Source organism: Drosophila montana, unplaced genomic scaffold, assembly GCF_035044405.1.
Source record: "Drosophila montana isolate Dmon_TW-CO22-7 unplaced genomic scaffold, ASM3504440v1 contig_309_1, whole genome shotgun sequence".
Lineage (NCBI taxonomy): Eukaryota > Metazoa > Arthropoda > Insecta > Diptera > Drosophilidae > Drosophila > Drosophila montana.
The window spans coordinates 155515-177685 of NW_026997975.1; the positions used below are offsets into that span (position 1 = coordinate 155515).

Here is a 22171-nt window from a genome sequence, read left to right on the forward strand (position 1 = left end):
CAAACTTTTGCCATTGCACAACACAAAAGGGGGCTTACAGCATTCACACACACACACACACGTACTCACACACACACACACGCAGAGAGAGATTTGCATACAGACACAGCAGAATTTGCTGGCATTTGTTAGTTGGCAGTCATAAACATTTTCAGGAACATAACGTAATTAAAAAGTTGACAACAACAAACGAGCAGAAAAACAAAAAACAGAAAACTTTAAATTCAAGTGAGAGAAGCGAAGAGAACTGAGGAGAAGTTGAATAAGTGAGTGCACGCACGAATACATGAGTGAATGCTTGAGTGAATGAATGAGAATGAGAAGGAAACAGTGTCGAGTGCTACTTAAGATGCAACAGCTTGCACTGGTCAAGCACAGTCAGTTGAATGTGGCGAATGTGGCGAATGATGCGAATGTGGCGTACTTCAAGAACCAGCAAAAGAAAAATCCCAAGTTTCTAGAGTACGGAACAGCATCATAAATTGGATAGAGAGAGTTTTTGAAGAATGTGGCAGCAAAAGTGAGAAAATCAACTTACATTGTAAGTTTCACACTTGAGAAGCATTTCATTAAGCTTTTTACAGCCACAGAGCTTTAGTGAGAGATCTTTTTGAAAGAGCAAAATAAAAGTTGGCGTATGCAAAAATAGCTCAAATTAATCTGATTAAAAAGAGCCAAGCTCCTAAGACGAGTTTTATAATTGACAATCTGCTATCAAGTAAAATATAAAAAATAATTTGCCAAATATATGAAGTAAAATCTTGGAGAAAAATTTCAGATTTGTAGGCAAATATATTTTTTTTCAATTCGAAAGTTCTGCAACTCAACACATTTTTTGTAAATACAAAAATTATAGATTATTATTATTATGTGTGATAAAGGGAATAAAATATTTGGGAAAATTTCAAAAAATTGTCAACATTTTTTTAAATAAATTAAAATAAAATGTAAATAAAAGGCTACTATAGTATATAATATGTATAAATTGCAAACCAAGGAAACGAATTTGTTGTGGTTTTTAAATATTTAAGCCAGAAAAAATGGCCGAAAATTGTTGGGAGAATTTAATTTAGAAAAAACAAACCTTATAAAAATTAGCTGAGTTTTGGCAGAAGAAGAAGAAGAAGAAAAATTGACAAAAAATTGAACACAATAAAGTATATAAAATTATAAAATATTATTATTTATAGTATTTTTTTTTTAATATTAATTTTAATATTTTATTTATATATTTTGTAACATTTATTTTCAATTCAGGTAGAAGAATGCCTAAAAATAGGTGTGCAAAATGAATTTTTGTTGTCAAATTTTTCATTAAAATTATTTACGATATTCCAAAGGGAAATCAGTTAAGCATTGACTGACTTTTGTAAGTGCCAACAATGGAGTTCGCTCTAACTAAGCTAGTTAAGACTTGCTAAAAAATATTGCACACACTTTTAACAAAGAAGAAAAACACACATGCAGCAAATAATTTATGCAAGCTAACGAGTGTTAGTTCTTCATTGAAGTTGCATTGTATTTCGAAAAAGTGTTGCCTACCTTTTGGGGCCAAATCAAATTCATAGACACAAGCAGCATAAAGGGATCAAAGAGCAGGAAGATTTTGTGGCAGAAGGAAAAACTTTATGCTAACAAACAGCTCGTTAAGAATCAAACTTGGACTGTCTGTTGGTTAGTGTAAATATTTGTAAATAGGCCACGAAAATGTAATGGGCAAAGCCATCAACGACTCGGCTCAAATGTGCGGGAAGAAATCTTGCAGATAACCCGGCGTGGACAGCATTGGGGCGGCATTTGCTACTGCTGCCACATTTGGTGGCACAATTAGTGGCAAGTGCTTGGGCCTGGGAATTCTTTATCTGTTTCCTGTTTTGCGACAGCATTAATTAGATTGCCACGACTACAAATCATTATAATGGCACCCAAGCGACGCAGCCACCCAAAAACTGAGTGAATAGCACACGGGCGGGGGGTAGTGGGGCGGGGTGTGGTATGCATTGGAATGGGGGCAGCGCGTAGCTGCTGTAAGCTCACACATTATTCACACGCCTCACAACACACAATTTCGCGCGAAAATGCAAATTGCGCCCAATCTGAGCCAAATCCGCGCCCATAGCCAACACCCACGCCCACGCCCACGCCGTTCCCCGCAGCCCGCAGGCAAGTATAAATAAAAACAATTTAAGGGCGGCAAGAGGGATTGCGAGCGGCCAAAACGAATCTGTCGAAAAATAACAACAATAATAAACGAACAACAACGCCCCGAAACAATTATAAAACTAAAGGCCTCCAAAGGATTCGCCAGCGAATAAACCAAAAATGTTGAGAGCGCCGCTCGGCAGCCAACTGAAAGAGGCCAACAAAATGAGAGAGAAGAACACACCGAAGTTGAAATACCCTTGCTGGCAAGGGGTTTGGGGCTTTGCAGATATGCAGCGAGAATTCTGCAGCTTAGTTTGTTGCTTAGTTTGTTGAAGGTAAGTTGAAAAACAAAAGCATATTTTAAGCAATTCTTCATATGGAGCTATATGATATAGTAGTCCGATGTTAATAGGATAAGGCTTATATATAAGGAGCATAAGTTATCTTGAAGAACGTTTGTGTCTAAGGCAGCTATCTATTATAGAAGTACGATCCGTTCTTTTCCAAAGGCCGATATTGCCTTGTCAGTCTGTCCGTTAATATGCCGATAGTTCAGTATATAGTATATATATATATCGAAGGCGGATATAGTCATGTTTGTCCATTTATCTGCTTATTTACATATGTATATCTTTTATCAGAATAAAAAGTACCATATTAAAATCCTCCATATCTATCAATAACAAAGAGCTGAAACTATGCACTTTTGTATATCCTCTTGCATATATATATATAAGTGCCGGGTATCTGCTAGTCTGTCACTCTTACTTGTTCGTTAATTGATTGGTTAGCAAAAAAAAAACATATACATACATTAAAAAAAACATTCACATTCATTATTTCGCTTTAAATTGAATGTACTTCGGGTACTTTGGCTACTGAGTCTCCCAGTCCCCCAAAAATATTTCTGATAATTAATTTCTATTTAAGCTTGCTTTGACATTGAAATACCCCTAAAAAAAATATATAAAAAAAACAGCGCATTTTTCCAATTCGAATTCGGTAAAGTTGACTTCAAAAATTCGTATAGGCCGAACGATTATAATCAGCTGTGGAATCCGCCCTGTTGTCCCACATTAAGTGCCAACTAATTGGGTTGTCATGTGAGTGTCGAGCGGCCCAAAGCTTTCTGTCAGCTGTAAACAACAACAACAACAAACCAGAGCGTCGCATAATTAAACGAGCCAAAATTACTAGAAAAGGCAACCAAAAAAATGGCCCAACAACAAAGGCAAGAAAAAGCGAAAAATTGAATGTGCTTGCCCCAAGGCTTGCATGACTAATGACAGGCGAGAAAAGTTAGCACAAAGCTAATGTTAATTAGAAATTAAGCAGAGAAAAGCCAAAAATATTCCCAGAGGCTCAAATCCAAAGGAACTGGCAAAACTAGCAACAACAAAAAGTCATTTTAGGCCAATTTCAGTACGAGAAATGGGAAAACGTCAGAAGAAAGCCTGCTAGCTTTAAGCTTTGCACTCACTCGAGTAAAGCTTTAAGAAAAACAACGTTGAGTAGCTTTTTTGTTTGAATTTAATAATTTTTTAACTAAACATTAGATTGTTATGTTTATAAGTGGACTTTAAGGACTCTTGAATACTCTTACTGTGTCTTTCTAAGAAGAAAGAGCGATGCCTCCCGCCGCCTATATCTCCCTGCCTCCCAGTCCCTCTCTATCTCTCTCTCTTTCACTCGCTTACTCTCCCTCTCTCTCTCCATTTCTCTTTTAAACTCTCATTCCCTTCTCTATCTGCCTCTGTCTCTATCTCTATCTTTCTCTCTCTCTCTCTTACTCTCTCTATCTCTAAATCTATCTCTAAATCTATCTCCAAATCTATTTCTAAATCTATCTCAATCTCTATCGCTATCTCTCTCTCTCTCTCTCTCTCTCCCTCTCCCTCTCCCTCTCCCTCTCCCTCTCCCTCTCTTTCTATCAATTGCTGTCACTTCCTTTTACTCGCTATCCCTTTCTATCCCTCTCAAATTCTCTTCCTATCTCTATCTCTCTTTCACTTCCTCTCCCCCTCTCTCTCTGACTCTATACATCTCTATTCTTTTCTCTCCCATCCCCCCAAAAAATCAACTGCAACTTAAAATATGTTCTGAACTCCCTTCATTACTCTTGCTAATCCACACACTTCCCCCTCTCTCTCTCTCTCTGTCATTCTCTCCGCCATTCAGCCCGGCTTATTGCGTAGCACTTTAATATATAGCCAAAAGAAAAATAAAAATAAAATAAAAGAGAAATTTCACTTGCCGCTCAACACTTTAGCCAGAAAAACACTTGCACTCCTTTTTCTTTAGTCCCGCTCCGCCCAGTTTGCCTTTGTTTTCGCGCTGCCGCAAAATGCCTTAATCATGGCTCGTAAATCTTTGATGTTTCATTTGTGCCAAACACTAAACGTTTTTTAAAATGCCAGCCCGGCTATAGGGTAGAGGGGTCCCAATAACAGACCGTAAGCCCAGAGGCCGCGAAGGCCCATTGCAAAAGGCCCCGACGGACTCCCATCTATATATATATATATATATTTATCTGTATAGATATATGGCTTGTTTATTGCTGTAATTTTGGGGTACGAGAAAAGGGGTGTGTGCGTGTGTGTGTGTGTGTGGGGATTGTGTGTAGTGTTAAGCAGCGCCATAAATTATGGCTAAACGATAAGGCACCGGCAATCTGCGGCTTTATATTAGCCAGCATGCGGAATGAGGTTATGTTTTGGCGCAAAGCGAAACTCACCGCGAAAATATGAAACTTCATTCTCAAAGGGGAAGTGGGAATCCTGAACTAAATGCCGATCCAAATACGAAGAAGGAATAATACAAATTTATTGCAAATCTATGGCATATGCCAAAGACAAAAAAAGATGTTCATAATTCTGCACACACTGTGAGAAATGCGCGTGGCTAAAGACAAAATTCAATAGAATACAAAAGTTGCAAAATATTGAGGACGAATTAAGCATGTTCTTGAATTAAGCATAATTTGAACTTAACTTCAGCATGTTTCTATTAACTTAGAAAATCTTGAATCAAGTAAGAAAAATAAATGTTGTCGTAGTACTAGTTAAAAGTAGAAAAAGATAAAAAATCTTTCTTAATATACGAATTTCCAACTTGAATCAAGTAATCCTGGTCTGAAAATAAGCGTTCGAATTCTTGAATCAAGTTAAAACTAATATTTTTATCATTTACAAAAAATGACAAAAAAATTACTTGACATAAGATTTTTTTTGTATCCTTTACTTGGTATAAGCATAAAAACCTTGTTTCTCATTGCGTACAGGGTAGCCCCTAGCTGGTCTCTCTCTCTCTCTCTCTCCCTGCTTCTCTCTCTTTTGCTTATTTAATTTGAGGATATTGCCATATAATTTATCTATAAATATAAATATGCACACAACTGAGACAAAAATTCTTCTTGGTTTTTGGCAAAACCAATGCAGAAAATTGTTTTCGATGCGAAAACAAAAATACAAATTTGATTTGCGTTGCAGTCGAAGGATTTGCAGCTAAGCAAAGGACCACCACAAAAAAGCCGAGTAACTAGCTGGGGTAAAAAAAAGTAGAAGCAAGAAAAAAAAAGAAAAAAAAACGGCAAGCACAGCAAAAATCAAAGCGAAATTGAATATAAATACGGTATCAAATCGAATTTGATTCGCAAAAATATAAAAGGAGAAAGTAGGGAAATGCACAAATGCATTGGACAAAAATAATAAAATCAGCATCAAATTTTCTCTCTTTCGGTTTTCGTTAAAGCTCCTCGGGGGGTAATTGCCTTGAGGGGGGCTTGCGGGGCGGGGGGATGTTGCAAGGCAGCTTGGTCAAATGGAATCAGGTTCCAAAAATACTCAAAATTCTACGCAAACAGTTTCAACTTTCTCTGCGGCACTTGAAATGCATTCCAATTAACTGGTAGCCAAAAGCTTGCCACACCCACTCCCACGCCCCCACGGCCCATGCCCATGCCCATCCCCCCTACGCACCGATACGCTTCGCCTGCGCTTAATGCTTTGCCCACAAGTGTCGGTTACATTTTCGAGGCTAGGCTTTCGAGGGGCGGGGGGTGGGTTTATCCGGGAAAATTGTTTTGCCTGGCTTAGCCGGCTGTCAAAGGCATTTGCCGGGGAGTTTTCCTGCTGAAAAGCAGTTGGAACGCCGCCAGTTTACTTTACTTCTCTCTCTCTTTTTTTGGTTTGATTCCGAAAGTTACGCAACATTTTGGAGCCTGATGTAAAGTTACAATTGCGCAATTGAAAATTTCACGGCGACTCTGTGTGGGCGTGTAGGCGTGTGGGCGTGGCAATGGCAAACGAAATGCTGTAAACTTTTGGAGCGAACTGTTTGAGTGATTAGACGGTCAGGCACTGGGAACAGTTACACATTGAACATTGTCAAAATGTGACCAGAAAGTTGTTAAAGCAAACATAACTAAAGTGCGGCTGAAGTGTGTGCGCGACTAGCAAATGCCCTGTAATCATAAACATTCTTGATATTACAACTTTTTTTATTGCCAAAAGATTTTCAGCTTATATATAGTTATTTCCACTTTTAGACATGCCTAAAAAATGAAGCTTTAAATATAGCTATAAGATAGCTAAAATGACAACACTGTTTGACATGCGTGTGCTACAGTTGTAGAAGCACTTTGCGCAGCTTTGTTGGCCACAGTTTGTTAGAAATTTACAAGGCAATTAGTTTCCACATTGTTTGGGGCTCGACGCAATGCTTCATTTATATTAACATGCAGTTATAAAAGCACAGCGCAATTTGAGGCATGGCAACGTATTTCCTTTGATAATAAAACTTACAAGAAAATTCACTTTGTGGCTTTGTACATTGATTGCAGTTACACAAGCACTGTATGCAGCATTTTTCGAGCGCAGCTTAAGAGAGCCTTGCTTAAATTTCGCTGTCATGCTACAGTTATAGCAGCATTGTTAACAGTTCCCTGTTTACTGTTCCCCACAGCTTCGCTTTGCATAAAAAGACTCACCGCACAAAAGAGAATGCCCAAGAATTTAAACTGTGCCCGATATGCACATATGTATAGGCACACAAAAGCACACACGCACACACACAAGAACGTGTGTGCAGTTTTTATTTTTAGAAGAAGAAAAATGGTGCCAATAATAAATCAAATTTCCGGCTCCAAATTACTTACTGTACAAATTATTAGTTGGGCTGGGCAGCAGCAATTTATGCCAACACACAAAAGTCTAATGTATGTGCTCCCACTGCCACCCGCTGACACTCACCAGAAAAAAGAAGAAGAAGCTGTTAAAACTTTAGACAGGAACAGTCTGAAATGCAACAGTGTGTGTGTGTGTGAGTGGCAGTAAAAGCAACAGTAGTAAAAATAGTTTATTTAAGTAGCTTGGGTCGGGCGCGAAAAAGGTATTTTATAATGCGAGTAAGTACAAGCAGCGGGCAATGCCGTAAAGAATTTTATATTCTGCCCGACCCCACTCCCTCACTCTCTCTCGCGCTCTTTCAACTGCTCTGCAGTAAATGCATGCACGTGTGTGTTGGCGATGTGTGTGGGTGTGTGTGTATGTGTCTGCATGTCTGTTTGCTTATTTAAGTCGTTTGCAATTTCTGTTTTGCTTTTCTTTGCTTAGTCAACGCATAAAAAATAATGTGAAGCTGCAGCAAACATGCACCGTTAGTTTTTCTGCTCCCCTTTTTTTCGAGTTGTTGGGCGTATTTGCTGTGTGAGTAATGGAACGCATGCAAATGTTATTTCGTATTCTCTTGCACGGATTTAACAGCCTCAGCTCCGCGCCATCCCTCCCCAGCCATTCCCTAAGAGTGTAGTTATTTTATCATCAAGTTTATTTTGATGTTTGAAGGGAACTTTTGCAATTACAAAACTTGTAAATGCATGTGCAAATATGATATTCGAATTGCCTCTCGGGAGATGCAAGTGTGAGGGGAAGAGAGTGAGAGAGCGACTTCAAAACTTGCCAGCAAATCATGTGTGACAATTGCCTAAGCTCCGATTGAAAAGTTGGGCGAGTGCTAACAAGTGAGAGAGCGACTTTAACGTCTGAGTGCAAGTCAAATGTTACAGTTGCCTAAGCTCTGACTGCAGATATGTGTGGGAGAGGAAGAGCGCGATTTGAGCACTTGACAGCATATAAAATGTGACAATTTGCTAAGCTCCAACTGAAAAGTGTGAACAGAGGGCGGGAGTGCAATACGAACATTTAACTGTAACCATTGCCAAAAGTAAAAGAGCGAGAGCGAGGGTGGTAAGAGAAAGACATTTGGCTGCCAAAAGTATATCATAATAGTACTATTTTAAGAAAGTGGAAGACACAGGGAGGTGACTTTAATACTTGACTTGCAAATAACAGGATATTGCTTCACTTGCCCGAGCTCTGTGTACAGATAGTGGAATAGAAAGAGAGTGACTTTAACAGTTGACAACCGAAAGCTCAACTATGAAGCTCAAGTTGATGATGCGCCTGCAGCTATCGTAACCTCTATCTGTCCCCCTCTCTCTCTCTCTCTTTCTGTATTGTCAATCTGCTGTTATCTACGACTGAAAAAAGCACACAGCGTGTAACTGGACTACCTCAAGCCTGTGTGGGCTTAGGAGGGGGCGCGCTACGGGGCTTGAGCTGATGGCCCCACTAAAATGCTATTTTTCACTCCATTCGAGCGGAAGTTGAGCGACAGAGGGCGACAGAGTGCGACAGAGAGCGAAGCACTGCAACAGCAGCCGGTGCCGGATGTTTTAGCATGCTAACAGACAGACAACAACTGCAAGCGCGGGACGAAAACAACAACAACAACTGCAGCAACAGTAGCAGCAGCAATGGGAACACCCCTGCCGCGCCAATGGCGACGGCGACGTCGTCGTCAACGTTAACGCGAACGCGGACGTTGCCGCGCAGTGACAACAATTGTGCATTTGAATGCCGTTTGGGGAGCCAGTATCGTGCTCTGTAAGCCTCCGCGCCGCCGCCTCCTGCGGTCGCTGCCGCCGAAAATAAAAAGCAACGCAAGCGCGAAATAAAGCAGCATATGTAACACACACACCCACACACACGCACACACATGTACACGCTCACGCACACATACATAAACAAAATGCCAGCACATTACAATCCGCAGTACGTAAAGGAAACAAAGGACCGTACGCCGGCGTTGCCACTGCGGCTTAAAATTTCAAATGGAATTTTCAAAGTAACTGCGACTAGCTGTGCGACCAGGTCGAAATTCTTTCACTGTGCAAACGGAATTTAAAAGTCGGAAATTCAATTAAGCAAACGCTTTCGGTTAATCTGGCACAGTAAAGCAGTAAGACGTAACGATCGGTCGTACCAAGAGCTTTAAGCTTGTTTGTCAAGTAAAATATCTATATTGGAGTTGAAAAGTGTAAAAAGCTTTTAGCAATATGATCGTTAAGAGCGTAAGCTTTAAATGGAGCTTTAATCTAGCGCGTAAGCTTTAATTATGTTTAGCTTATGCAAAAGCCATTGAGTAACAAATATTTAATATATATCTATTTATTACTCTATGTACAAAAGCTCATACAACTTTTCGTAGAGCTAAAGTAGAGCACATTCTGAGCTTTTAGCTTTTCAATCAGATAATACAATCAATTTTACTAGATGTTAAAATAATTAAACAAAGTTTTAAGTGTAATTTAATTTAAAAGAAATTAGTTAATTTGGGAGCTTTGATTAGCATTGATAAAAGTCAAAATAAATAGCGAGCTTTTGATTTTTCTATAAATATTTATTTTTTATATACAAAATAAATAAATTTGCGTGAGGTATGCCCACATATACACTCATAGTACAGGGTATAACAACTACAGTTCGAACTAATTGAAGTGCACCTAAAGCTAAGAACAAATGAAACTTTAGTCATAGCTCAACCATTGGAAAAAGGGAAAAAGCGGGAGAGAGAGATGAATAAATAGAGAGAGAGAGTGAGATAGAACGAGGCCGTGGGGGAGGGTATTAAAAGTGAGGTTAAGAATGGAAGCAATAGTAATGAACCGTTACATTGTGCTATATTCAAAACCTTGAGAGTAGCTCTACACACATGTCTGGCAGTTAAACCTTTCTGGCACGTAACGCTCGCTAATTATTAAGCCCGACACCTGACCGAGCCCAAGGACACGGCAGCTAGGTGGGCAACCGGCGGTCGTTGCGAGCAACTAAAGGCTTAGCACGTAAAACGCATAACGAAATGCTGCAAGTTATTAAGAAAGGAAAAACAGAGCACCAGATCAGGTCGGATTTGGGGGCAGGTCGGGGCAGCTTGGGTTTGGGGATTGTGGATCTTTCAAACTACGCACACGCGCCGCAAAAACGGAATACCGGTGCATCCTCTTTGGCTCGCGGCCAAAGCACATTTCGATGGTCATGTCAGGCGAGGCGGGCGGGCAGGGAGCCGTGTATTCCCAAACAGGAAGTATAGAAGGAATCCGTCAGAGGAAACGATAAAAAAGAACTAAGGGAGATAGAGTCGAAGATAGAGTGATCGACTAGGAGATACCCAGCTCCAAGCTGAGTTGCAATCATTCTAACCTCATTCTACATGCAACAGCTGTAAGTCTTCTTTATAGTCCGATCTTTCTACAGAGCTTAAATTGGGCTTAAAAAGTGTGTATATACCAAGGCGCAGGGGTGTTCTTCAAAAAATGTTGTTTGTTTTTATTTCGAGGGGAGTCAGGAGAGAATTTGAAGCTGTTTTTACTAGACAACCAGGTACGTACCAAAGTTTTGTGTAACTAGCTCTTAAAATCTTCGTGACTCACATTCGAATTTGATAAACATTATAAAAATGGAGGGATATATCAAAAGAAAATATGATACACTCGTTTTGCACATTATATAAAGAATATATATTTTAAATTTTGGGAGCCTTTGGACAGGCAGACGATCGACCAGCTCCTGTTCATTAATATTATTTTATTATTATCTGATATGCTGTTACTATAGACTATCAACTTTAATCAGAGTGAGGATTCATAGTGACATGCATGTGCACAAAACTAGTATACCCTCATCTACCCCTTGGTATAGGGTAAACAAAAAAAAAAGGCAGACAAAATGATTTGGATGTAGCAAATGCTGCTGCTGCTGCTGCTGCAGGCAAAGGCCAAAAGGAGCAAATGCAATTTGCTGCGCGCATTTCCTGTCCAACAAACCAAATCAGCTCCTGCCACCCACAGCCACCCGCTCCGCTCCGGCATCCGCTCCGGCATCTGCTGCTGCTGCTGGTGCACGTCGTGTTGAGTGTTGCCTGCCAAGTCATGTTTGCATGACGAAGTTTCAGTTGGGATCTAAAATATTTTAAGATGCTTCCCAACTTGCCAGCAGCTGCAGCAATAGCTCCTGATTTGTGCCTTCAATGATGACTTGGCGGACTTCGGAGCGTCGGAAAACTTAAGCCTGATGAGCCAGAAGCACGGCATTGCCAAGCACGAGGCCGCCTGCAATCGGAAATTGACGCTAATCTGTGCGAGTCTGATGTTATTTTGTGGCTGCTCTTGTTTTTTTATTCATCTTCAAAATCTGTTTCTACGGGGATTGTTTCCACGGCAAATGAATGAATCTCGTTTGACTCTCTATACGCAAAATCGAATAACGTGAGTTTTGGAGTGTGCGTATATTGTGTGTTTGCGTGAAATGGGGCGTATGCGAAATGATGAAGCAGACAAGGAGTTAGCTCGATTGAAAGGAAGTCTTGTTAATTGATTGAGTACTTAAAGCTTATTGAGTATTGTAAGAGTACAATAAGTGTATGTATGAGTACTGTGAGTGCAAGGATTTTTTTGATTTACATTAGCAGGATTTGAGCTATAAATACTTTAAGTACTCATTAAATGGGGTGTGAATATTTGAATTACTCATAGATGAAGTGCTGAGTTCTTTAACTACTTATGAATGGGGTGTGAATACTTTAAGTACTCTTATATGGAGTATGAGTACCATAAGTAGAATTAGATAGGGAGTGACTTCTTAAAGTACTCATAGATGAAATTTGACTACTTAAAGTACTCATGGATGAAGGGTGTGTACTTTAAGAACCTTAGCCCTGAATACTGCGAGTTCTACGATGATATGGAAATCATCAAAATCAGACGCTAATATCAATAATACAATGTTAATGTAACGTTAACAGCGTGACGATAACAGCATGTTAAAAGTTTTAGTTGATGCATATTGGAAAGGAGCTTAAATTTAATTATTTATTTTAATGATAAGGAAGTTTCAGTTTCCTTTTCCAATGAAACCCGCATCAAAGTAACTTGAGGTGGTCCTCTAATGATGCGGCATTTCCAATAACCAGGCCAGACCAAAAGCTCTAACAACGTCTCCTGTGTGGTTATTAGCTTCATTTTGAACAGGTTTCGCTCTGCTCTTCTCGAGTGCATCAGCTAATTAGTTGCACACACACACATGCACAGGCAACAAAATACTTGGCGCTGAAACTTTTCGATTTACCTCATCGAAGACTAGGCAAACACACAGTGGCTTTCAAACTGTAGACTGTTGTAATACCTTCGTCGCAAGTTCTTATACAAACTTGAACAAAGTTTCGTGTGCCAAGCGAAAATTAGTTATTGTCTATGGGCAACGCGTTGGCAAAATAATGGCTTCTAAGCTAGTCGGGGGGTGGGGGGATAGTCAGGGGGTGGGAGGTAGACGAGGGGTGGGGTTGTATGCCCACGGCAAAGTTTGTGTGCGCTTCGACTTTTGTTTTTGCACTTTCGACAGTTCGTTAAACCGGTTCAAAAAATAAGCTTACAACAAAATAACAAAAATTCGAACAAAAATTTAAATCGAAACTTGGCAACTTTGTGACATTGAGCAAACCATCGCACGCCCCGCTCAGTATTAACTGGGCCCTAAAATATGCGTGTCGTTGCTTTATCGGCGTCGACTCCATAATGTTGCACCAGCTGACGACGCTTGACAACGACACGAGGGGGGGAATGGGTGCAGCCAAAAAAAAAAAGAACAACAGCAACAACAACATGCGCAAATAATGAATTGCAAAATGGGCAAAGGGGCTGGACAAACAACGACAACCCTGCCCCAGTCAAGCTCCACAGACAGAGGGAGAGAGTGAGATAGAGAGAAAGAGAGAGACAACCCTTCAAAAACAGCATCAAACGCATTGTCAAACCAGCAGTGACCGGGACCAGAAGCAAGCATATTCTGTCTGTGGTCCCATATGCCTAACAAACAACCAGTGGGTGAAGGTGGAGGCGGGTAGGAGGAACCTAACCCTGTGTAGGGCACAAACAAGCCAATATAGCGACTACATGATATACCGAGCCGAACTCCATTTTCATTCAACAGCTGGAATCGTCGCAAATCAAAGTTTGATGTTAGACAAAGGCAAGCAAGCTGCTGGGAGTATTAACTATGAGGGTCACTTGATGACATGCCTTTTTTTTTCATATATAATAAATTGCAAGCATATTTTTTCATGTGCGAATTTTGTTGTCCAGGTTTTAGACATTTTTAACAAGGATTAAATGAACATTTTTAGTTTTTTTTTTTTTTTTTGGCAAACTGCAAGCATTTTTAAAAACTAAAAAAAAAGAAAATAATGCTTTGATTAAATCTTTGTTAAAAATGTTTAAAATTAAAATTTAAATGTCAACTATTTCGTCTGAAAAATGTTTGTATAAAAAAATATTTCAATTCATAAGCCTTTAAAATAATTAAGTTCTTTTTCGACTGTAATAATAAAATATAAGAAATATCCACTAGACAACAAGAGAAATTTTCCACAATGTTTTTAACAAATAGCTATTTACGTCACAATAAATTGCCTCTACAATAAAAACACTCAATTTGTACTCAAAAGCAGCTCCTATGAATTTGCTGACAAAATGATATACTTGGATGGAAGGGTATAAAAATGCAGATGAGTAACTAACTCTATTCTGTCTTATTTAAGCAAATAAATATATGTATATATGTATGTATGTAAATATATATGTTTGTATGTATGCATTTAGCAGCAAAATCGCACTAACCTTATTAAGCATGGCTTCATAATACGCTCTCTCTTTTCGCTCAATCGCTTTCGCTCTCTGAATATGAGTTGCGCCAATTTTATTAAGAAAAAAAGCTCTGCAACAAAAATTGAACGACACGTATTTATACCGATTGTTAACTACGACTTCAAGCCGAAAACTAAATTATGACTGTTAACTAACACACACGCAGCACGAATTAACCGCGTTTAACCATTTAGTTAATTAAACTTTAATATAAAACGATTTAAAATGCACGCACATTAAAAAGAACCGATCAATAGGACAAACGCGCACTGACTAATTGCCTCATTAGGTACGCTAAGCCAGCATGCGCACTAATACAATCAAAACGAAGAGCACACAGCTATTACAATTACTGCGCACAAACTCACATAGCGGGATCAAAAGCATTGCAACCAATGGCGTGAGCGCAAAGGGCCAATAAGCTACCTCACCCTCTCCTCTCTTCCACTCACTAGAGTAGCTGCAGCCTGCACTCTTAACATATAACGGCATGAAAATTGGATGCATAATTTTGCTCACACGCTCACAATGTCCCCTCTCTGGATAAATGTTCTTCTCGAACACACACACGTAGCATACGTGTATTTGCTAGTAATTGCTCTGAAATGACAGTCTGATGTTAATAGGATTTCGCATATACTGATCAAGAATATACATACATATATATATTCCCTCTATGCGTTACATATTTTCTTTGTAGAGTCTTCGAAGTTTTCACAAAACGTTTTTGCTTTGCAATTCATATAATTGCAACTTTTCTATTTCGATTTGATTCAATTAGTCCATGACATATCTGTTGACATTTCCCGACCATTTTTCATTTGGGGGAAACTTGTTAAGCTTGCATTGAGTTATCGCCTCAATCTGTGGCAGGCGAGTTCAATGGGTGCAGACCTTTCGGCTTATTTAGCGTCCCCATGTCCTATCTCTTTCTCACTCTATCGCTCTTTTCTCTTTCTCTCCTCCTCCTCCTCCTCCTCCTCCTCTGCCTTATGCCCAAACGCATCGAATTCATTCAATTTGGCAAAACACAAAATCGCCCAGTTGAATCTGAGGTCAAAGTGAACCGAAAAACGCAGCCCAAAGCCAAGTTGTTCGTGGTGATTTTTATACTCTGTTCACATGCAAAAGAGAGTATATTGTTTTCTTTTTTGCAAATATCTATCAAAACAGCATTCGGCGATTGTTCTTAATTTTTTTTTATGTTTCTTGCTGACATAAACCTAGTTTTCCGCATCCAAAAATAATCCACAAACAACAATAATAATATAAATATGTTTATTACACTGTGAACAGAGTATCGCACTTTCGGTCGCACCCGACCGCAAGACTCTTACTTGTTTGTGGCCTGCCATAGAACAGGAGCAGGAACTGGAACTGGAACGGCGTGAACTGGAACAGCGGGCGCAGGCACAAAATGTGTTTTGGTTTTTTGCCAAAAGTCTTCAATCAAAATGCGTCGGCAAAGTTTTAATGCACCAACTAAAATGCGGGCCGAGGTAGTTACTGGGCGTGTGGGCGTGGCCAGGCTGCTGTACAGCAGCTGTGATAAATGATGTGTCGAAAATAAATGATTATGCTTCACACTCGTCCACTTGTTGGCACAAAGTTTGCCTGTTGATGTTTTTTTTAAACTTGTGATTTTTTTTTTGGGCTCCCTTTTCGTTTGGGTCTTTTTATAATCTGAGAAAAATAATGTTTAGTTTTTTGTTCGATCAAAGAACATGTGCCCAAATAATTGTATCTTAATTCTTAATTTACATATTGGTTTATATGATACCCTACTTGTTTTGGGTATATACGCATCTTCATATTTTTTGTCCATTCCCAATAGATTTGCCGTTAACGCGAAAGTATATATATATATATCTTTCAGAGTTTTAGATCTAGATAAGTCGGGTAGATACTTAATGATCTATAATTTCTAACCCCATTTCTATATACGTATATATACATATACGACTATACGAACCTTTATATACATTTACAGTTTGACAGGAACTGTATTGGATTTTCAGCTTGAAATCACATATAGTTTATAGGAAAATTCAACAAAAAAGTTTACAATCTATTATTTTAATTTAAAGAAATACCTTTTCGGCCCATAACAAATTGTGGACATTACGTTTTCATCTAAACAGTTCAAATCCACGCGATACCCTAGTTTCATGCATTCCGAAAAGTGTGGAACACCTGGAAGTGGAATTTTTACAAAGATCTCTGGAAATGTGTTTGAGGACAATTGAATGAAAAGAAATATAATGAAGTAAAAATGTTCGCCGAGCATTTTGCGAAGTTGGGCTGAAAACATTTTTATCATAATTTTATAGAGTCCAATTTTCGCCTTTAACTTTTAATATAGAGTCCAATTTCGACCTTTAACTTTCCAGATCGGCCCAACCATCAACTCATGATGAATTATTTATATTTATCCTCTGTTTCTGCTCCAAATTGATTTGCGGCCGCATCCTTGTGGCAGCTGCCGCAATTCCAATTTAAGTGGCCAATTTACAATGATTGTGCATTAAGAGAATTTTATAGAAATGTTAAATTGTTGTGCAATTGCCGTAATTTCCGCCTTTTGCATAAGAGGCGCACTTGTAGTGCTTGTCAAACTGTCAGACACTTAGCATGACGCAGCGCGTGTCAAACTGTAGCAACAAATTTTTTATATATATTATTTCTTTCAACAATTTAGAGATTTAGCATATTTTTTTTTGACAATTTGAATGTTTAAACGCAACTACCGAAAATTTCAACAGGTTTCTTCGAAGCTAATCCGCCGGCTGCTGCTGCTCCTTGGTGAGCTCCCCAGGCGGCACAGGATTGGTGGATTTGTCGCCGGAACCCGAGCCGGAGCTCTGTATGCCCACCAGCGATGCGGATGACTCTGTATGCGGACGCAGGACAACGCTGTTGTCGCTGCTCTCGCTGCTCGAATCGCCCACGTTCAGGTCGCTGTTCAGTGCCTCGGCCGGCGGCGGTGGCGCCACAATCGGTGTGGGCGGCAACAGATTGGCCGACGCTGGCGATGCAATGCATATGCGCTTGGAGGGCGGCGGCGCCACATGACCCAGACGTGCGTTGGTGAGCGTGGTGCCCGCGGCGACAGTATCAAAGGACATCAGTTCGCCAAAATAGACATGCTGGATGACCGGAAACTTGGACAGAATCTGTTGGGTATTCGGACAGTACACAGATTAGGTGTGATACGTTTGGGGTTTAGAGTCACGAACAAACCTCTTTTTGGTACATCTTGACCAGGCCGGCATTGATTTTAATCCAGGAGGGCACCGCTGTAATGCTCCACAGCTGATTTGAGTGCTCGCCAAAGTGGCCCGTCTTCACCTGGCAGATGTAATCAATGCAGCTGATGAACATGTACTGCTCCTTGAAATCATTGATGATCTGCTCGTCGACAAACTTGGCCGGATCGAAGGGACTCTTGACTGCAATAAACACAAAAATCAGCAAATCAACAGGGGCATGGAGCAGAGGGATAATCGAAGGCACGCACCCGCCAGCTGTGCGCTGCCCCAAATGAAGGGCACAAACTGAAAGTCGTCCAGCGACCAAACGCCCTGACTGCCCGCCGGCTCCATGTTGTAGGTGCGCTGCAGTTGACGTGCAAACTCCAAATAGCGCTTGAACAGGCGCAGCGCAGCGCTCACAATATCCTGCTCCAGCAATATCTCGGCCTTGAACAGGGCGCACAAAAAGAAAATAAACGATAGCTCATGCCCGGTGCCATAATCAATGCGTGTCGCATTGCCAAAACTCTCCAGCAGATACTGCAGCAATTCATTGTGATATTTGTGCTTGGCGGCGGGCAACAGCTGCGCCAGCAAACCGGGCAGCTGCTCGTGCATGGTGCGCGACCAGTCCCGATAGGCCTTGTTGCCGAAACGTTGCGGTTGCTCCAGCGGCGGATGCTCCTTGACCAGCTGGGCCAGCGAATCGAATAGCCCCAACAGTTTGCGCAGCACATCCGATTCGTACATCTCGTCTGTCGTCTTGATGCCCTGTATGGCCGAGCTGGTGCCATTGATATAGCCAATTAAATCGTGATAGGCACGGGAACGCTGCCATTGCGCCAGATCTGCGGCATTGTGCACTCGCTTTTCGGTAGCCGGCGATTTGCCTGAAAGCGTACAAATAATGGTTATTTTTGCAGGTGTATCTCGGCGCTTGTGTTGCTCTGCTCACCGGCTGCCATTGCATTGGCATCCGCCATGCTTTTTGGGCGTTGTTTATTTGTGGTTTTAACTGAGAATTACGTTTTTGTTTTTGGAGAAATATATATAGACGCAAGTGTGACCGCGATTCCTAAACAGCTGTCGGTGCAATGTGACCATCTTGGCGAATTATATCGCAAAAGTGTTGCGTATTCCAGTTCATTTGGTAAAGTAGTTCACTCATTTGGTTCACTTCAACTCCAATTGGAAATACCAGAACGTGTGCCATGTGTCCCTTGTGTTGCATATTCTAATTGGCTTATAAATAACTCAGCGCGCACTTAGTGAGAGTTCCTATTAGACCAACATATGTTAATGCAATGTAACCATCTGTGTGCTGTTTACGGCTGTAGGTGAGCATTTACCGATTAATTAAAACGAAACTATGTTCAAATACACTGGTAAACATTACAGTTAATTAAATAGTGCATATTGCATATTCTAGCTCTTTTAAATATAGTTCAAATACCGACTCGCTCACTTAGTTTCGATAGGCGCTTCGCTTCTATCGAACTTGTTCAGAACCGAACTACACAACGTCAACAAAAAAAAAACGCCTACGCCGGCTTTTCATATACGTGAATAAAGCTAAGTTAATTTCTTGCCCAATTTAAGCCAGCAAAATGCTAGAAGCACTGTACAACCTGCCATTTCACATACTCGTGCCGCCCAACATCAAAGTGCGACGCATTTCCATACCCATGCCCTCGCCCATGGCCGTGTTTTCGGTTGTGCTGCTCTCCTACTTTCTGGTCACAGGCGGTAGGTGCCATCGATATATATACACAAATAAATAGAATAGGTTAATTGAGTTAAATATGCTGTTTGCAGGTATTATCTATGATGTGATTGTGGAGCCACCGAGCGTGGGTGCGACGGTGGACGAGCACGGACACTCGCGTCCCGTGGCCTTTATGCCATATCGCGTGAATGCCCAATACATTATGGAGGGCCTGGCCAGCAGCTTTCTCTTCACGATTGGCGGCCTGGGCTTTATCATAATGGACCAGACCCATGCGCCGGGCAAAACGAATCTCAACCGACTGCTGCTAACAGCCATGGGCTTTATATTCATACTGGTTTCATTCTTTACAACCTGGCTGTTCATGCGCATGAAGCTGCCCAGCTATTTGCAGCCCTAAACCATATCCAACATAAGAACAAAGGTCTCTGTCTCTCTTATTAGTATTATAACTTGTATTGCACATTAAAATTGTACATGATATGTGTAAATTGTGAATTGCAACTCACGTACAGCTCACACACACGCAAAAGCTCTGTAGGCCCAAAGCTCTTCTAAGGCAAAGTAAAGCGTTTCAGGCAAAAGCTCACTAATACAACTACACGCACTAATACTCATGCACTTTGGCATATGCAGCGCCTAGGCTAGTCCGATTAGTCGGCGGCATTGCAAACAATTTGTTGGCGTCCCAGTGCCAAAATAGTTTTCAGTTTGTATTGCGGCGCCCGAGCGTGCACAACGATCGCGTTGAAAACATATATTCTATATATAGAATTATAGAAAATCTATTTTGGTTAACAAAAAATATTTGCCAAACGCCCGGAAAAAGTCAAATATAACGCAGTTAAATAGAAATCAAATTCAAATATCTATCTGTCTAACAAGTCGACAAGCATTGAGATAATTTATTAAGCTCTATCGACTCGTGTTCCAAGTGATGTAACAGACTTTGGCCCAGAGACGAGCGACAACTGGTTGAAGAAGCAGCAGCAGCGGTTTGGCAACTGCGTCGCAGTTTGTTTACAAAACAAATCGTTTTCCATCCGCAGAACATGTCCAAAAAGTGCAGCGTACGCTCCTTGAGCGACAGCTCCCTGGCAGAGCTTGCCAATTTGCTGGTGTCCACAATTAGCTATGTACAATATGCGCCCGATGTCCATCTGGACATCAGCATAGTGATGGTCGAGCTGAACGAGTATTTGGCCCAGGCGGGCGCCACATCCAATATCTACCAGGATTTGCTGCGCGTCATACTTAGCTCCGATTATCTGGAGGCCAATATGCGTTTCACCTGCCTGCAAATGCTGCTCAATTGCGGCGTTCATTTTCTGGTCACCGAGGTCTTTCCGCCCAGCTACTATGAGAAGATATTGCAGGTGATTGCCGCCCAGGGCGCCGGGCTGCGTGTCCTGAATCTGAAGGGTATTTGGGTGAAGGACGATCACATGCACTATATGTACGAGATAGTGCGTCGTTGCAAGCAGCTAATCAAGCTATATGTGCCCTATATAGCCAACGATCAGCTGCTGGAGGAGATTGCCGCCAACTGTACACGCCTGCAAATATTGGATATATCGGGCGAAACGGATATCACAGAGATTGGCATCGATTGGCTGGCCAAGGGCGCCTGCGCACAGTCGCTGACAATTGTCGATGTGGGCATGCCCGGCGAGGAGAACATTTGCTATTCGGACATAGCGCTAATCCTGGAGAATTGCCACCACGTGGAGACACTGTCCACCTACTCCTTTGTGGGCGCAGCGCTCAAATTCATACACGATCACATTGACAGCAGCTTCCAGTGCCGCCTGAAATATGCCCACGATACGGCCACAGATGAGGCCACGCTGAATGTGATGATGCAGACATGTCCGCAGCTGGAGACACTCTATCTGGACTCACCGAAGCTGGGCGCATTGCGCGCCCTGCAGACACGCACGTTGCGCAAATTTAAGATATGTAAATTTGTTGTCGCCGAGCTGCTGTCGCTGTTGGAGCGTCCGATTGGACGCAATCTGCGGCATCTGACCATGATCAAGGGCACCGGCAATCTGGAGCTGGGCAAACTGGCGCGCCTCTGTCCGGCTCTCATTGATCTCGACTGCTATGTGCTCGAGAGCCTATCGTATGCCCAGACGAAGGCGCGTTTCCAGCAGCTGGAGAGCCTCGAGATACTCAGCTGCGACATGATGACCAGCTCCCTGAAGGCGTTCCTCTGCAATACAACGGACCTAAAGCGTCTCGCCGTGGATTCTGTGGACTTTAACGACGAGGATATAGTTAGGTTCGGTATGTTGTATAAATATTGTTATTAATATTCTAACATGTACATTCCTGAAGCATGTTTGTGCAGCACGATTTCAAGGTGCTGGAGGATATTTGGTTTACGCTGGCGCCAGAGCTCACTGTACAGGCCGTGGAGGTGTGTACTCGTAACTATTCTGTCACTGTCCTTTCCCCAACTGGTCTTCATCTTATTATTATTGTTGCAGCTTCTTATGGACAGCTGCCCGGAGCTGCAGTCTGTCGGCCAATTGACCGGCTGGTCGCTGTCGCCGGATGATTTATCGTTAATTCGGGGACTGCTTAAAAGTGGCAATTCTAGCCTTGTACTGACTTCAAACGGTTTAATGGCCTGAAACATTGTTTGTTTATTATTTGCCCATTAAAATGCAAGTGACAATTGTTTTTATGCCTTACACTCTTTGCATACTTTGCAACTGAATATCTGCTCTTTGCAGCGCCTTTACTTAACGAAAACTGACATGCAACGACGCCGCATGGAACAAATATTTTTATAATAATAATAATCTAATTAAATCTTGTAAATTGTTTTGTGATATTAAAGTAATAAAAGTTTGTTGTTTTTAAATTTTAAAAGCTGTTTATTCGACCGAGTGTGACCAAATTTCCCGTAAACAGTATGTTTTTGAGTATTTTTTGTTGTTTGCTCTCACAGCTGTAGCACAGGGCTGTCATGACAGCACAGTTATTTATATACATTTTTCATAA

General features: G+C 41.2%; 3 protein-coding genes across 3 annotated transcripts; 2 read left to right on the forward strand and 1 right to left on the reverse strand.

The window, feature by feature from the left end:
• Positions 1-16828: 16828 nt before the first annotated feature.
• Ptpa (Phosphotyrosyl phosphatase activator) lies at positions 16829-18540 on the reverse strand. The gene is made up of 4 exons (XM_064685763.1): positions 18389-18540; positions 17700-18323; positions 17423-17631; positions 16829-17355 (listed from the first exon to the last, which is right to left on the reverse strand). The coding sequence occupies exons 1-4, from the start codon at positions 18414-18416 to the stop codon at positions 16957-16959; spliced, it is 1260 nt and encodes a 419-aa protein (XP_064541833.1). The 5' UTR covers positions 18417-18540; the 3' UTR covers positions 16829-16956.
• A 397-nt stretch (positions 18541-18937) lies between these two features.
• Positions 18938-19650, forward strand: LOC135430925 (putative oligosaccharyltransferase complex subunit CG9662). Its single transcript, XM_064685764.1, has 2 exons — positions 18938-19179; positions 19249-19650. Exons 1-2 carry the CDS (start codon positions 19041-19043, stop codon positions 19557-19559), a joined length of 450 nt encoding a protein of 149 aa, XP_064541834.1. The 5' UTR covers positions 18938-19040; the 3' UTR covers positions 19560-19650.
• Positions 19651-19817: 167 nt separating this feature from the next.
• Positions 19818-22031, forward strand: LOC135430923 (uncharacterized). The gene is made up of 4 exons (XM_064685761.1): positions 19818-21443; positions 21500-21581; positions 21652-21831; positions 21901-22031. Exons 1-3 carry the CDS (start codon positions 20212-20214, stop codon positions 21796-21798), a joined length of 1461 nt encoding a protein of 486 aa, XP_064541831.1. The 5' UTR covers positions 19818-20211; the 3' UTR covers positions 21799-21831; positions 21901-22031.
• Positions 22032-22171: the final 140 nt, after the last annotated feature.

Bases quoted from the DNA above. Each gene is read 5' to 3' on its own strand.
- Ptpa (XM_064685763.1), bottom strand. From the start codon at position 18,416: ATGGCGGATGCCAATGCAATGGCAGCCG. The intron at 17,632-17,699 runs GTGCGTGCCTTC...TGTTTATTGCAG, and splicing joins GGGCAGCGCACAGCTGGCGG to TCAAGAGTCCCTTCGATCCG. The intron at 17,356-17,422 runs GTTTGTTCGTGA...AATACCCAACAG, and splicing joins TCAAGATGTACCAAAAAGAG to ATTCTGTCCAAGTTTCCGGT.
- LOC135430925 (XM_064685764.1), top strand. From the start codon at position 19,041: ATGCTAGAAGCACTGTACAACCTGCCATTTCACATACTCGTGCCGCCC. The intron at 19,180-19,248 runs GTAGGTGCCATC...TGCTGTTTGCAG, and splicing joins CTACTTTCTGGTCACAGGCG to GTATTATCTATGATGTGATT.
- LOC135430923 (XM_064685761.1), top strand. From the start codon at position 20,212: ATGTCCAAAAAGTGCAGCGTACGCTCCTTGAGCGACAGCTCCCTGGCA. The intron at 21,444-21,499 runs GTTCGGTATGTT...ACATTCCTGAAG, and splicing joins AACGACGAGGATATAGTTAG to CATGTTTGTGCAGCACGATT. The intron at 21,582-21,651 runs GTGTGTACTCGT...TTATTGTTGCAG, and splicing joins TCACTGTACAGGCCGTGGAG to CTTCTTATGGACAGCTGCCC.